General features: G+C 43.5%; 1 protein-coding gene across 16 annotated transcripts in view; it reads right to left on the reverse strand.

Moving 5' to 3' along the window:
- Positions 1-15,915, reverse strand: part of SUPT20H (SPT20 homolog, SAGA complex component) — a 98,074-nt gene that overhangs the window by 4,401 nt on the left and 77,758 nt on the right. For 6 of the 16 annotated variants that reach the window (XM_084835431.1, XM_084835422.1, XM_084835421.1 and 3 more), the window contains one exon: positions 15,621-15,726. In XM_084835431.1, the coding sequence (XP_084691557.1) occupies positions 15,621-15,726 (106 nt within the window). Of the gene's footprint in view, positions 1-9,142; positions 9,256-15,565; positions 15,828-15,915 lie in introns of those variants that run through there. The other 10 variants (XM_084835427.1, XM_084835428.1, XM_084835425.1 and 7 more) reach the window with 5 other exon arrangements.

Here is a 15,915-nt window from a genome sequence, read left to right on the forward strand (position 1 = left end):
TAACAAAAATCTCTTCAGACAAACAACGAGAAATAATGAACACTGTACGAGATCCTTTATTATATAAGGAAGTGGTTACATATAATGACATGTAAACAATTAAAAACTGAAATATGCATGGTTCTGTAAAATATCACTAGCACTTTCAGAAGAACAGGGTATAACGGGGGTCCCCAACGCAGTGCCTGCGGGTGCCATGATGCCCGAGGTACCTCCAATGGTGCCCGCACAGCTCTTCACTCCCTGCCCCCTTCAAATTTTTTTTAATAAACTGGAAAATGTTAGGCCAGGTTCTCCCTCCTGTTCCTGAACCTGCCACTGTTCAGCAGGCAGGAAAAGAAGGCACGGCAAAAGGGTAGAGGGGAGAGAAACAGTGAGGTAAAGAGGTGGTAGTGGGGGGGGGGGAGAAATAGCGAGGCTAGAGGCTGGGAGTGGGGGGGGGAGAGAGCGCACAAAAGGGAACGGTCTGTGTGGACAGAAGAAGATTGAATGGCCCAGAAAGCAACTCCTTCCTTTTTCTCCTCCCAGCCTCTCTATTTTTCTCTCCCAACCCTTGTCTATCCAGCCCCCACAGCAGCCATTATGCGACTAGCCACATCCTCTATGGGAGCCACTTTGTGGTGGTGCCCACAGCACTTTCTCAAATGTGCCCACTGGCCCAAAAACGCCAATTTATACATTTATAAATAATCAGTTATAAATAATTTATAATTCATTATAAATAATTTATAAATAATACATTTATCAGTTTTGGAGAGTCTTAATTGTTAAGTACTGAGAACATTAATTTTGTAATTTGGAAATTCAGACAGACATGTTTTTGATTCAGATCAACGATTTTTGAAAATTGTTAGTCTGTTTAGGATGGTTGTTCACAATCATCCTAAAAGAAAGAAAGTGTTTCAAAGAAAGAAGATAAAATTTTCTTCAAAGTTTTGTATACAAGAGCCAAAGCCTATTGGGTGTTTTTGTATATAAATTGGTTTTGGATTTTGGAAGTGCTGACCTCTAATTACTTGTATTGCTTATAAAATTTGTTTCGTTGAATCCTGTCATGCTATGCTAGGCCACTGATGAAGACCTCTTTGTGACAAAACATGTTCAGTTTATGTTGCAATATTATGTTGTAATATATTTTACAGACCCAGCCTAGTAGGTTTTTGTTATTCATGTCATTATATGTAACTATTTGCTTATAAAACACAGGATCCTGTACAGCTTTAATTTGTTTTCTCCTTATCTCTGTTTCTAATCATACTATTGTCTCCCAGACAAACTGCTTCAGGTGATTGTGGTATGGAGAAAGAAATCAGGATGGCATCCAAAGAATGTGTTCTAATACTGGATAATTCCAATAACCCTCACACAGACTGGGTAGATGGGTAGCCCTTTCTAGATACCTTAAATTACTATACCTTAGAACTGATGATTATGGAACCGACCAGAGGGAAGGTCCTAAGCGGCACCCAGGACCTGATGTAAGAAATAAGTATTTTTGAACCAATTGGGAACAGTCACCACAATGCTATTAAATGCAATATATGCAAGTAAACTACTGCCAACTCCCCCACCCCCACACAGTCATAGTTGATTTCAAAAGAAGCCGCTTCTAAAGGATAAGGGAACTAAGACAGAAGTTGAAAGGGAAAGTCAAGAGGCTCAAATCTCTCCAGAACTCTTAAAAGTTTATTTTAAACCACAGTAACAGAAACTCTGCTAGCATGGGTACCAAAGATTAGGAAAGGTATCACTGAAGAGAACCAGAAAGGGAAAGAATTATGCATGTGAACTATGAAGATGGTATTGCCGGGAGAGATTTGATTTATGCTCTTTGAATGAAGGACTGCTGGCAGGAGATGGACTGCATCTCACTAATACTGGGAAGAATGTGTTTGCCCGCATAATGGTGAATTTGTTCAGGAGGGCTTTAAACTGAATCCTGAGGGGGATGGAGACAAAAGCTCAGATATACAGATAAGGGCTGTATATTACAGGATTACAGATAAGGGCTGCATGGTAGCTGGAACTGGGAAAGCAGCTGTAGTGGGGCCTGTTAAACCTCTTAATAAAAATGCAGGGAGGTAATTGGAGCATAAAATTCATGGCTTTTAATGTCCTTATATTAATGCTTAGAATACAAGAACCTGAACTCTTGATTCGAGAAAGTAAATATGACTTAATAGGTAGAAGACAGTTGGGATAACTCCCATGAGTGGAATTGAAGGATATAATCTGTTGAAAGATATAATCTGTTCAAAAAGAACAGAAGCCAGAGAAGTGGGAGGAGCTGCACTGTATGTAAGAAATGCACCCGCACAAAGTCAAGAGAATGAACATGGTGGCCCTGTTGAAGGCATTTGGGTTAAAATAAATGGAGGAACAGAAACAATACTGTTGTTAGGGTCTACTACTGACCAAGAAGATGTAGATGATGCTTTCTAAAAACAAATAGCAGATATGTTAAGGAAGCATTAAGTAGCAGTAATGGGTGATTTTAATTACTCTGATATCTGCTGGAGGACAAACTCTGCCAGGCATGGTCTCTCAAGGAAATTCCTGGCAACTTTCTCCTTCAGAGGTTGGAGGCAGGAACGAAGGAATCCTTGACTTGATTCTGACCAACAGAGGTTACCTGACAAGGTGAAAGTAGCAGAAACTTTGGGGGGGGGGGGAGTGACCATGTCCAAGTGACCATAGAGCAATACAACAATGGAATCAATTACCTAGGGAGGTAGTGGGCTCTCCCGCCCTGGAGGCCTTCAAGATGAAGCTGGACAGCCATCTGTTGGGGATGCTTTGACTTGGATTCCTGCATTGAACAGGCAGTTGGACTCGATGGTCTTGTAGGCCCTTCCAACCCTACTATTCTATGATTTAAAGGAAAACTAATGCTGAGGGTAGTCAGATGCATTCCTTTGACTCCAGGACATCTGATTTTAATAAATCCAGATCTATGATAAGTTGGATTCAATGCCAAAGAAATTTAACAGGAAGAGTAGTTCAAGAGAGATGGGAATTCCTGAAAAGGGAGATACTAAAGGCACAATCAGAAATAATCCCAATGAGGAAAATAAGGAGGACAACAGATGATGCCAATATAGCTACACAAAATGCTTAATGATGATCTGAAAATAAAAAGGGCACGTATAGGAGGTAGGACAGGTTGCTAAGGAAGTGCACAGGCTGATAGCCCAGACAGACCACCAGCACCCCCCTGCTACAAGAAGACACAGAAGGGACACCTGCCCAGGTAGACTGTAAGCGAGCTTTACCACTGTACTTCCTGACTTCTACTGTGGCTGCTCTACGGAGACTTTCTGGGGCCGGGGAACAACTGCCTCTTCGCAGGACCAGACCCCTGGCCTTGCATTCTCTCCAAGAGACCTTCTGCCACCTTAGAAAAGATTGCATCAGCTTCCTGTGGCTGGTATCTAATCTGTTGGACAAAGGGGAGAAGGAAATGGATTGCCTGTATATCTGCCTTCTTGAGCATTATTCAACCTATAACTACTGCCTGTTTTAAAAAGGCACAGAAAGGTGGAAGGGCACAGGTGGCGGCCACTGAAACAGCAGAGGGCAGAGGAAGAGGTGGCGGGAGTCAGCTGGCTCAGGGAGGTGGGGGACACAACAGGGTGCTGGCCACTCCCAGACTGACTCCCATATCAGATAGCCTTGGTGACAGTTCCCCTGCATTGACGGTACTGCTGCTGAATGACAGGTTGGTGAATGGGAAAACACCAGCCATCCAGGACTTAATCCTGGATGAACGTGCTGACCTGGCCCGTACTACAGAGGCCTGGTTGAATGAGACTGGGGGAGTAAATCTCTCCAAGCTTTGCCCACCTGGGTTCTCCATGCTGAACCAGACAAGACTTGGGGGCAGTGAGCTGGAGTTGCAGTGAGCTATCGTGATTCTGTTGCCCTACCCAGGTGCTCCATGCCGCAGTCTTCTAGTTCCGAGTGTGCGTATCGGAAAGTGGGTGTTTGAGACAGAATAGGGATTCTGCTGGTGTACCACCCGCCCAGCTGCGCAACAGTCTCCCTTCTTTGTGCTGGGAGACTTCAACATACATGCTAAGGCCCCCTTGTCAGGAGTGGCTCAGGACTTCATGGCCTCCACAGCAACCATGTGTCTACCCCAATTAGCACCCCTAGGTACTGTTGAGAGCTCGGCATGCAGGTTCAGGGCTGAGTCAAAGAGTACACTCAAACTGTAAGCCAAACTGCAGATATAACTACGGCATATGTCACTGTGGCCAGATCAGACATCTCTAGGAATGGGTGCGGCTGGCCTCAGCTGTGCCTGTGCAAGTGTACTCCTGGCCACCCCCATGACCTGGGCATCCAGCTTCAGGGCCAAGTCCAAGAGTACACCCAAACTGCAAGCTTGAGTCTTCGCGGGAGTTACCCCATCCAGCACAGGTTGAATCACTATTCCCTGATCTGCCTTTTGACTAACGAGGAGCACCTGTGTCTTGTCCGGATTCAGCTTCAATTTGTTTGCCATCATCCAGTCCATTACTGATGTCTAGTAACTTAGAACCAGAAAAGCTTCCTTGGATTTAAATGAAAAGGAGAGATAGAGTTGGGTGTCATCAGCATACTGGTGGCATTGAACCGCAAAACTCCAGATGATCTCTCCCAGCAGTTTCATATGTATGTTAAATATTATGGGGGATAAGATGGAAACCTGAGGGACACCATAAGCCAACAGCCACCGCATCGAACAGGAATCCCGTGGCACCTCCTTCTGAGGTTGCCCCTCCAAGGAGGACCACAGAATCATAGAATAGTAGGGTTGGAAGGCGCCTACAAGGCCATCAAGTCCAACCCCCTGCTCAATGCAGGAATCCAAGTTAGAGTATCCCTGACAGATGGCTGTCCAGCCTCATCTTGAATGCTTCCAGTGTGGGAGAGCCACCATATAATAGTGCCCCCCAGTCCCATTGCAGACAGATGATTCAGAAGGAGAACACGGTCAATTAGCAAGTTAGCAAAGCATGGGCTGGATGGCACTAGGGGTAACAAGAGATTAAGTTCTAGAAGTTATTTTCCAATTTAAAGTTAACAAATCACTGAGTTTGGATGGCATCCACTTGAGAATTCTCAAAAAACTCAAATACAAAATTGCTGATCTTCTTACAAAAATATGTCACTTGTCCCCAAGATTGGCCTATGTACCAGAGAACCTGAAAACAGCCATGTAGTGGGGAGAACAATCCTATGGCCGCTAGACAGCATCTGGGTTGGATTCCTGGATCAGAGGTTGGAGCCAGTGCTCCAACCTCGGACCTAGGAGTCTGAGATCACCTCCCCCTTGCAGCCAGCATGGAGAGAACCATGCTGACTGCCTCTCCATGCTCACAAAAGCGATTGCAGAGAGGACAGAAAGGGGGCGGTTCTGTGGGCAGGGCAGGGAGGGGACTGGGGAAGCGGGATACGAACTATCCCCAGTCCCCCCCCCCCCCCCCGGCAGAGCCCTAGCTAGATGAGCAGAAATGGCTAGCAAAAATGTAGTGTGGGAGAAGCACGGAGGCAACAGTTGTCTCCACGCTTCTCCCACTCTGCATAGGATGCCTGTCAGCCTCTGAGTTCAGAGACTGATGGACATCCAGATAGGACTGTGCTCTAAATATCTGTTCTAGTGAACTGGTGGAAAGCATGATTAAAGATAAATCTATCAAAAAGTTGCTGAAGTAGCATCAACATCGCTTCTCTTCATCTTTCAGTTCTTTGAGACTGTCAACAAGCATGTGAATGATCTTGTAAATGTAGAAAGCTCCTGAGTAAATTTAGGAGTCATAGGATAAGAGAATGGGTCTTCTTGTGGACTGGTAATGAACAGACAGTTCTCACAGTAGAAGCAAGCAAGAGGCAGGGTGTCCCAAGGATTTGTATAGGGATTGCAGCTTTTTAACTTGGCTCATAAATTATCTGTAGTTCAGGGTGAGCTGGCCAAGTAGGCAGATGACACTAAATTATTCAAGTTGGTGAAAGTCAAAATGAATTGCAAAGTGCTCCAGAAGGAGGACTTCTCCAAACTAGGTAAATGGGCAATAAAATGCCAACCGTAGTTAAGTGTAAGTGATGCACATCAAGGGCAAACAAATCCTAACCATGTGTACACCGAGGGTGTAAGCGAGCAGTGACTAACCATGAAAGAGATTGACGGCCACGATGGAAAGCTCAATCCAGTGCGCAGCAGATATGAAAAAGGCAAATTCCATGCTAGGGATCATTAGGGCAGTGTGCAGTAGCAGTGAAAAGGTGAATTATATGTTAGGGATTACTACGAAAAGTAGTGAAAACTACCAGTATTGTAACGCCTTAATATAAATCAATAGCATAAACATACTTTGAATACTGTCTACTGGGGCAGAGCCCTGCCCCATCTCAAACTCCCAGGACCCAAAGAGCAAAAAAAGAAAAGAAAAAAGAATGTTATTGTAAGCGCTGCCACGCCATGCTTAGCCAGTACCATATCAGCACTTACCATCATTTGTGGAAAGCTTTCTCTTTTGCCCATGCACTTTTGTTCATTGCCTGTTCTGGCATAACAGAGCTATAGCCAAGGTGGCATCAGGCAGGCAGGCAAAAGCGTTTTCCAGTGCTGACCTGCCTGGATGTCAAATATGGAAGTAAATACCCCACCTCCCAGGCATCAGGTTGTGACCAGAGAAGAAATGTGAAACAGCAGATGCCCTCAGCCCAGCAACTGATTGGTGCCATTCAGACTGAACTGCTCAGGTTCTTGAGCAGGCAGCTGGGCAACATTGCTTCTTATGGCTGCCTCCAACATGTTGATTAATTTGAAACTGCTCCAAAGAGAGGGTGTGTGTGTGTGTCTGTGTGTGTTTGTTTAAGCTGGTTGGAGAAGCAAGAGGAATATATACTAACACTTTAAAGTTTAATAACGGAATCTCAAAATTACATATCTATTCTGTCAGCAACATTAGCTCTTTGCCAGCTTCTTCTTCCCTTTTTAGCAGCACAAGGAAGGGTATTTGCTTCCAAAGCCTGCTGTTCTTTGTTGCTCTGAGATTATTGTTATTGTTATTAACATGAGAAGGTTGTATTCTGGATGCTATTACTTTCTACCCATGCTTACTCCTGAGGAATCCAGTCATCCTTACTTGTTAGTAGACATGCGTAAACCCAACTTTTGCATTATGCTGCTTCTCACAGTTACTTCTGAAAAGAGTAGACATATAAAGAGGGGTGGTTTGAGGAATGATGCTCTGTCAACATGTTTGAATGTTCTCAGATATTGCTACCATACTTACTCCTGAGAAATTCAGTTCAACTTATGAGTTGATTAATGCCTGGACTGAATGGAGCCCCACCCCACTGTTTTGCAATCATGACTTTAAAGTCGTTAAATTATATTTATATTTATAATTATAGAGTCCTTCTCTATAATACGGATTGTTGCTGGAATGGAGAAATATGGGGCCAAAGGAGTGCTTTTGTGTGGATGATGACCATTATCCCATTCCCTGAATACTCAACTTTGCAGGCATATTCTCTCAGTGTTTCCAGTTACAATGGATAACGATGATGATTTTGTGTGGCTGTGTGGATTCTCTCTCCCCCGACCCCTCTGCCCCATTTGCTGCTTTGTGCTCATGGTCTTGAAGTCATGATTCTCTGCAATGGGAGTAGTTGCTGGAAGAGGAAAATGTGGCCCTAAAGAAGTATTTTTGTGTGTCTGTGTTGGTTCCCCCACCTGTTTTGCACTCATGTGTCTCAGTTTCCCTTTTCTGTGGTATGGGTTGCTGGGAATTCAAAATACTGCTCTGCCTCTGGTGACCCCTTGGTTCTGCTCCACCAGCCTCAGTGGGCACCAGCCACCACTGCTCTGTACAGTTCTGATCTCAGCATCCACCTCTACAATATCCTTCTTGAGATGTGGCTTCCAAAACTGTACACAGTATTCCAAGTATGGCTCCATCACAGTTTTGTACAAAAGCAATACAATATTGGCAGCTTTGTTTTCAATCCCCTTTCTAGTCATCTCCAACAGGAATTTGCCTTTTTCACAGCTACTGCACACCAGGTCATTACGTCCATTTACTTCTTCATCATAACACCAAGACCCCTTCATTGTCAGTCACTGCCAGCGAAGACGCTGTCAGCGTGGCATGTGAGAGTGCCACTATGGCGTAGAGTGTTGGACTAGTGCCTGGGGAGACCCTGGTTCTAGTCCCGACTTGCCCATGGAGCTCACTGGGTGACTTTGGGCCAGTCATTGACTCTCAACCTAACCTACCTCAGAGGGTTTCTGTGAGGATAAAAGGGAGAGGGAGGAGGATCATGTATGCTGCCTTGAGGAAAGGCAGGATATAAATGTAACAAATAATTAAAAAATGTACATGCAAAGATTTTTTGTTCCAACATGCATAACTTTACCCTTACTTATATTGAATTGCATTTTAATGCCCATTCCCCCACTTCAGAAAGATCCTTTTAGAGTTTCTTGCCATTCTTTATGTTTTTACCATCCTGAATAAATTTGTGACATAAGCAAACCTGGCCACCTCACTGCTCATCGTTAGCTCCAGTTCATTTATGAACAAGTTTAAAAGGACAGGGTCCTTCAAGTGGTCTCACACATATCGGTTATATGCCTGCACAGAACAGACATTCAGAACATTCTAGAGCTGAACAGAATTTAGGCGGGAGTCCCACCCACCATGCTCTCCAGGCATGGGTCCCACCTGCCCTTCAGTTCCAGTCAGCCACAGCAGAGGAATAATGGAGAGCTAGACACTGAAGCTGGGAGGAAGGTGGGTAGTGTGAGTTCACAGAAAACCACTTGAAGAACCACAGTTACAAGTAAGCAACCTCTCCTCCTTCCTCGTGGTCACTCCTATACAGAGTGGCCCAAAAGTAGGTATACAGTATGTTCTTGACTCAAGTTCGCTGCCATCATTCACAGTATCAGTAAAAAAAATAACTAAACAACTAAACAACTGTATGCCTACTTAAGGGCCTCACTCCCCTCACTCTCTACACTTAACTGATTTAACTGTCACTCCCTGTCACTCACTCTTCCCAAATGTCATTCTGACTCCACCCACACATCTTCACCTCACACATTCTCTCCCCCTCCCATCAACATTCTAAACAACTGTATACCTACTTTTGGGCCACTCTGTATATGGCTGACTGAAAAGCAAGAGATTTTCTGGAGGACGGAAATGTCATGCCAAAACTGTAGAGAGAATGGCTCTGCCAAAGTAGAGATGTGAAGGCCTGGAAGAAAAAACAGAAAAATTCCAGGGAAAAAACATTTTTTTCCATTTTTTTCTGAGGACCATTTTTGTTTTTTCCCAAAAAATTAAACAGTTTTGGATTATGAAATATTTTCTTTTAGCATTTAAGACAAGGTGTTTATATGTTGTTACCAAGCCTTTACTGCCCCCAAAATGATTTCTGAAATTATGTAATAAGACCTTTTAGAAAGAGTAGAGATGTAAAATGTCTAGAAATAATTAAGCCATGGGGAAAAATGTTTTTTAATCCTCTCTGTAAGGTTCTCAAGATAGTTATTTCTACCATTTCTTATTAAAATTATCGATCCAATGCATCTATTACTGATATACATTTTGGGATGCTCCAAGATGCTCAGTTGCCCAATATGTGAATAGAGTCACCATATCATAATGTGGAAGAAAATGTACATTCTTGACAGTTTGGGTTTTGTTCTATAGCGTTTTGTTTCTGGACTTGTCTTCTTCTGCCTCCAGTTCTTCCTGCTTCTTTTGGCTTCTAGGATGATTCAGATGTTTTAGGGATTAGTTGCTGAAGTTCCCTCTGGTTGGACGTAAACTAGGAATCTAAAATATCTTATGTATAATTTGGTGTGCTCATAAAATTAATCATGTTTGGTATATTAAAATGTATTTGGACAATAAGAACAAAGTTACTGAGTTCACTTTTTAAAGTTTTCAAAATTTCCAGAAATTTCACATCTCTCTGTCAAAGGCTGCATCTATATGGGCCTGACATGCAGGCCGTCGTGCTTGATGAAGGCTGAGCCCATGCTGAAGCATTGCTGGGGGAGTGGGATCCCCCTAAGAAAAGTGGCAGATGGCCCTAGCTGAGTGGTCACACACATGCAGAGGAGTGGGAAGGTGTGCCTGCTCGTATGCAAGGAGTAGGTCAACACCATGCATTTGGCAAAGCACGTGAGGATACGGGGTAGCCTTTCTTCAGGCCAGAGTAGCATACAGGCAGACAAGGGGAGGTCTGCAACGTTGCCATTCAGTGCAAATAGAATGCAAATGCCCTTCTAACATCCAAAGAGTGAAGTCTGACCTCCAACGGGAGGTAGGGTGTGGAAGGAATAACACAATGTCATGAATCAAATGAAACTGTGACATCACTTTAGGGAGAAAGGCACAGTCTGGGCTCAGAACTACCTTATCTCTGTGGAATGTCAAATATGGCTGATTGTGGCAAAGAGCGCAGAGCTCACCTGTTCTGCATGGCAAATTGATCGCAATGAGGAAAGCCACTTTCATCGCAAGGAGCCTTAAACTGTCTGTAGCCAACAGTTTCACTGTGAGTTGTGCCGGTTCCAACAGGCTCCATGCTGCGATAGGTAGGGTGACTGGCAGATGAAGACTGGAGAGTCTCTTAAGTAATGCTTAACATTTGGGTGTGAGTAGAGGGAGTAACCCTCGGCTTTGTCATGATTAGTTAATTTCACTGCCAGGTAGACTCTGAGAGATGATTTGTGCTAGTCCCATAGTTCTAAGGGAGAGGACAAATTTAAGTACTCATGAAAGGTTGCAAGACTTTGGATTCTGTCCTGTTGGTATGAGAAAAGCTGAAAATGTCCTTCATTTCACAGTGTATGAGGTTCGAGTGGAAGGTTTACGAGAGACAGTCATAACCTCTAATATCTCTTGAAAGAATCAGTATGGTTTTCCACCTTCCATGCTGTGAGGCAAAGGGTTCTGAGGTCAGGGTATCTGATTCTTCTGACATCCCTAAATGTCTATCAGTAAAAGATATATTAGATCAATAATTTTAATAAGGAATGGAATAATTAACTATGCTGGGAATCTTACAGAGAAGATTAAAAAAATGGTTTTCCTCATGGCTTCATTATTTCCACACATTTTACATCTCTAGTCTTTCTATAAAAGTCTTCTTATTACATAGTTATTAGAAATCATTTGGGAGCAGTAAAGGCTTGGTAACAATATATAAAATTTTGTCTTAAATTCTAAAAGAAAATATTTCATAAGCCAAAGCTGTTCAATTTTTCAGAAAAAAAACAAAACAAGTTCTTGGAAAAGCATAGGACACCCGCCCTCCCAATTTTCCAGGTTTTTTTTTATGGGCCTTCATATCTCTAGCTATGGGCTTAAAGAACTGCTTCATAATGAAGCATGGAAGACATATATCTACTTTGTTTCAGAAAGGAATTTCCTGAGAGCACACTGAACCAATGCAGGATGCAAACTATGTTTCCATTTCCAGGCTAAGTATGTAATTGAATAGTTGTACTCTACCAATTTGTACTGAACAGAAGAACTGTAGTAATCAGATTAGTGTGAAAATGCTTGTAAGAACATGCTTCACTCTGGTATAAAATGTATTTGTCGGTCTACAATCATGCTCACATTTTACTGGAATGTCCCAGCCAGAGAAACTTTAGGATAGACCAGTGATAGCCAATCTGTTTGGACTAGATTTGTGGCACATTTGCCAAAGCATGAAATGCCAGTATAATGCATGGGATGCCTCTGCAGCCCTGTGTGTCTTGATACAGTCTTGGCTCCAGCACAGTACAGGAGACTCAGGCAGCAGTGCAGACCTAATTCTATGCCATCACTGAACAAATGCATAGGCCTGGGGGAACCTCCCCCCGCATTTTTCAATGAAAAGGGGTGGAATTTGGGGCAAAATTTAATATCTCCATTATCTTGTAATTTCTCTTTCAGAATGAATATCTTTTGAAATGTTGTTAAAGCCAACCACACTTCTGCAATATTCCTAGTTCTAAAATCCAAAAGTTAGTACTGCTTCTGCATTTGTCTGGATTGCCAAACCAGCAACACTTAGGAGTTTGTTGGAAAAGTTTTTCTAAAAGTACAGAATGCTAAAAGTACATCTTAGGATAATTAATTCAAACTAGAAGTCTGCCAAGCATATTAATCCTGTAAAAATTATGGCAAGACTTTTACAGAACATAGCCTCTGACTCCTCTTGCTCTAATTTCTCTGCATCATGTGAAATAAACTGATGAATGTTTGAAAATATACACATGCATTCAAGGAACAAACTGACCCGTAAAGAAGAGTTTAGAGGCATCTTTAAAGTTCATGCAAACTTTCAATTTTCTGCAAGACTCTTAAGAATCTTCTAGATTAAACAAATAAACTTGCGTTATTCTAGTATTTTCAAAGATACATTATTTATCGAGATCAAAACATTGGATACTCATGGTGTAGATGCCTCCTTTACTACGAACACGACGGAGCCTTCATGGTGGGTATCCAATGTTCCGTTCCCTGTTCTAGCAAGGAGGCATCTATTATGAGATGTGCACAAGCCAATCAGTAATTTAAGGGGGGGAAGAGGCTGAATCTTATGGTTTTGGTACCACCTGCTGCAGCACTCTCCACCCAAAGGCGGCCTCGGCTGAGTCGTAAGTTGCCAATGTGCTTTACAAATGCATTGGAGGTGGACCAGGTGGCGGCCTTACAAATCTGACAGAGGAGCATTAGTGCTAAAAGCAGTTGAAATGGCCACTGTTCTGATAGAGTGGTAGAGCTTTTGGCTTTGGGATGTGCTGTAGCTCATTGGAGGTAGAAATACAGGCAGCCAGCTCAGGAGCAGAGGAGAAGGAAGAAGAATATCGGAGAGTAAAAGTGGTTCCGCTCCTACTTGGATAACCGATTCCAGAAGGTGGTGCTGGGGGATTATTGCTCTGTGCTTTGGCAACTATGCCATGGGGTGCCACAGGGCTCCATTTTATCCCCCATGCTGTTCAACATCTACATGAAACCACTGGGGGAGGTTATCCAGAGGTGTGGACTGAGGTGCTATCAATATGCAGATGACACCCAGCTCTACCTCTCTTTCTCATCAAAACCAGATGAGGCAGTGGCTGTTCTGAATCAGGGCCTGGGCCAATAAAGAAACTCAATCCAGGCATGAGAGAGGTACTGTTAGTGGGTGGTTCGTCTGCCTGGCTAGGTGATGTTCAAGCTGCTCTGGAGGGGGCTGCACTCCCTCTAAAGGATCAGGTTTGCAATTTGGGGGTGCTCTTGGAACTAGAACTGTCATTTGAAGCACAGGTGGCCTCGGGGGCACGGAGCACCTTTCATCAGCTTAAGCTGATATACCTACTATGCCCTTACCTGGACAGAGATAGCCTAGCTACAGTTATCCATGCTCTGATAACCTCTTGTCTGGATTACTGCAATGTGTTATAAGAGGGGCTGCCTCTGAAAACAGTCTGGAAACTTCTGCTGGTCCAAAACAAGGCAGCAAGATTGTTACGGGGCCTGGCCAACGAGATCACATTACGCCAGTACTTTTCCAGCTGCACCGGCTGCCAGTCCATGTCTGGACCCGATTCAAAGTGCTGGTATTAACATTCAAAGCACTAAACGGCTTGGAGCCAGGGTATCTGAAGGATCACCTGCCCAAACTGTAAGATCATCTTCAGGGGTCCTTCTCTGAGAGCCCCTGCCAAAGGAAGTGAGGCAGGTGGCTACCAGGAAGAGGACCTTTTCTGCTGTGGCGCCCTGGTTGTGGAATGAGCTCCCTAGAGAGGTTCGCCTAGCACCTACGTTGTAGTTGTACTCCTTCCAGCGCCAGGTGAAACCCTTTTTATTTTCCCAGCATTTTAGGATTCTAGCCTTTTAGCTGTGCTGTTTTAAATCGGTATTTTAAATCTCTGCATTACTGCTAGGTTTTATTCTGGTTGCACTTTTATATTTTAGGTTTAAGCTTTCATATTTTATATTGTTTTATCCTGTACTTCGTGGTTTTAATTTTTGTGAACCGCCCAGACAGCTTTGGCTATTGGGCGATATAGAAAGAAAGAAAGAAAGAAAGAAAGAAAGAAAGAAAGAAAGAAAGAAAGTTTTAAAAAAAAACAGTAAGGAGAATTGAGAATAAAAAGAATAGTTGAAAAGGAAAGGAATAACTTGAAGGGGCTGAAGGCTGAGTAAATGAGAGAAGCTCTGTCCTGAGCAAAGGCAGGGAATAAATGGAGGAGCCAATTGGAGGGACTAGGTTAAAAGCTTGGTCATGTTATCCCTGCCTTGCCCTGGGCAATTGGGGGGGGGGCATAACCCATAGTAGATGTGCCCTTGCTAGAAGAGGGAAGGAGTCCTAAAATAAAATAAATGGATTCAGAGAGCGATCCTATGCTCCCGAGACAACGTCTGAGGAACATAAGGATTGTTCGGTTTCCTGGCTATGAGGTCAGAAACAGGGCTCCAACCTCAGAGCCAGGAAACCACACTACCTGCCCCCTCCCCCTCATAGCCAGCACAGAGAGAACCATGCCAGCTACCTCACTGCACTCAGAAAACAGAGGGTGGAGACTGGAAAAGGGGGGCATTCCCTGGGGAAGGGAGGAGACTGGGGCGGCAACCATACGAGAAATCCTGTGGCCGACCCAGCCTCCTTCCCTCCCCCTCCCTGAAGCCTCTGCTCAATGGGCAAAAATGCCTGTCTAGCTTAAATGCAGAGCAGGAGATGCCGTGCAGCTCCTGCTCTGCATAGGATACTTGTTTGGAGGCTTACGAGTACCCAGGGTGCATTCCATAGGATTGCGCCCTCAGTACAGCTAATTTTATCTTCAATTACTAACACCTGCAGCCTGCTCCTGCCTACGCATGCTTAGTCAGAAGCAGGTCTTACAGAATTCAGTGGTGCTCATTCCCCCATTGTGTACTGTACTCCATGCTGACGGTATGCAATACCAAAAGTCACTGTTACTCCTTAATTACATTATAGGAGTAATTCTTTTGTGAACTTTTTCTATAAAAATACAAGTTTCTTCTGTTTCTGCATGATAATGCTGCGGTCTACATACTATTTCTAAGCCCAGATAATAAAATCTTCCTTAGCTTGCTACAATGCTGATGGCTTTCAATTTTTCAATCTTTGTACCCCATCTCTAGCACTAACTGTATTTATAATTTTTATGACATCCAAGCATTTCAATTTCAGGACAATTTTAACTAATTACTACATGATATTTCACATTCTCATTCTTAAAGGAGAAAGTAAATTTAGATTTGCTGAAACGCTGCACATATTTTTTTTTTTCCAAATTTCCATTTCCCCCTCATGGCTTTTCCAAGACTTCAAAATTCCTGGAAATTTTCCATCTCTCTACATAGCACTCTGCTCCTATCCTGGTGTCACCATAAACTTCCACCGCCTGTGCTACCCATGGGACAGACCTCATGCAATCCCTGTTGTGACATGTGAAGAGTTTCTGAGTATCTGCAAGGACTTGACCTATCCACTTACTGCTACATTACTCCTACATATAAGTCATGGTATTCCATGGCTTTCAGTGGTTAAGAAACAGATTTGCAGTGGAACACTCCATCAGGATGCTTCCTGTAGACACATACCTGCTTCCTGAGGCTGAATAAAGTTCCCTACTCCAGTCAGGTTAACTACAGCAGCTTGCTGAGCAGATAAAGCCTGGTCTTGATTTGTGGAGGCTTGCTCAGAACCCTGGCAAAGAAAGGTTGATACTCACTGGACTTGGATATGTCACACAGAACTGGAAGATGCTCTTGTGCATGTAATTTCTTTTGAAAATGAACTACCTGTAACTAGATTTCAAGAGACACGTGCATATAACTGATTAGACACAGGTAATTTTCAAAGCACAGGTAATTTTCTCCTGGGCTGGTGGAGAGA

The sequence above is a fragment of the Heloderma suspectum genome, chromosome 2, assembly GCF_057233095.1.
Source record: "Heloderma suspectum isolate Gila_16-S chromosome 2, 16-S_ref, whole genome shotgun sequence".
In the NCBI taxonomy this organism is placed as follows: domain Eukaryota; kingdom Metazoa; phylum Chordata; class Lepidosauria; order Squamata; family Helodermatidae; genus Heloderma; species Heloderma suspectum.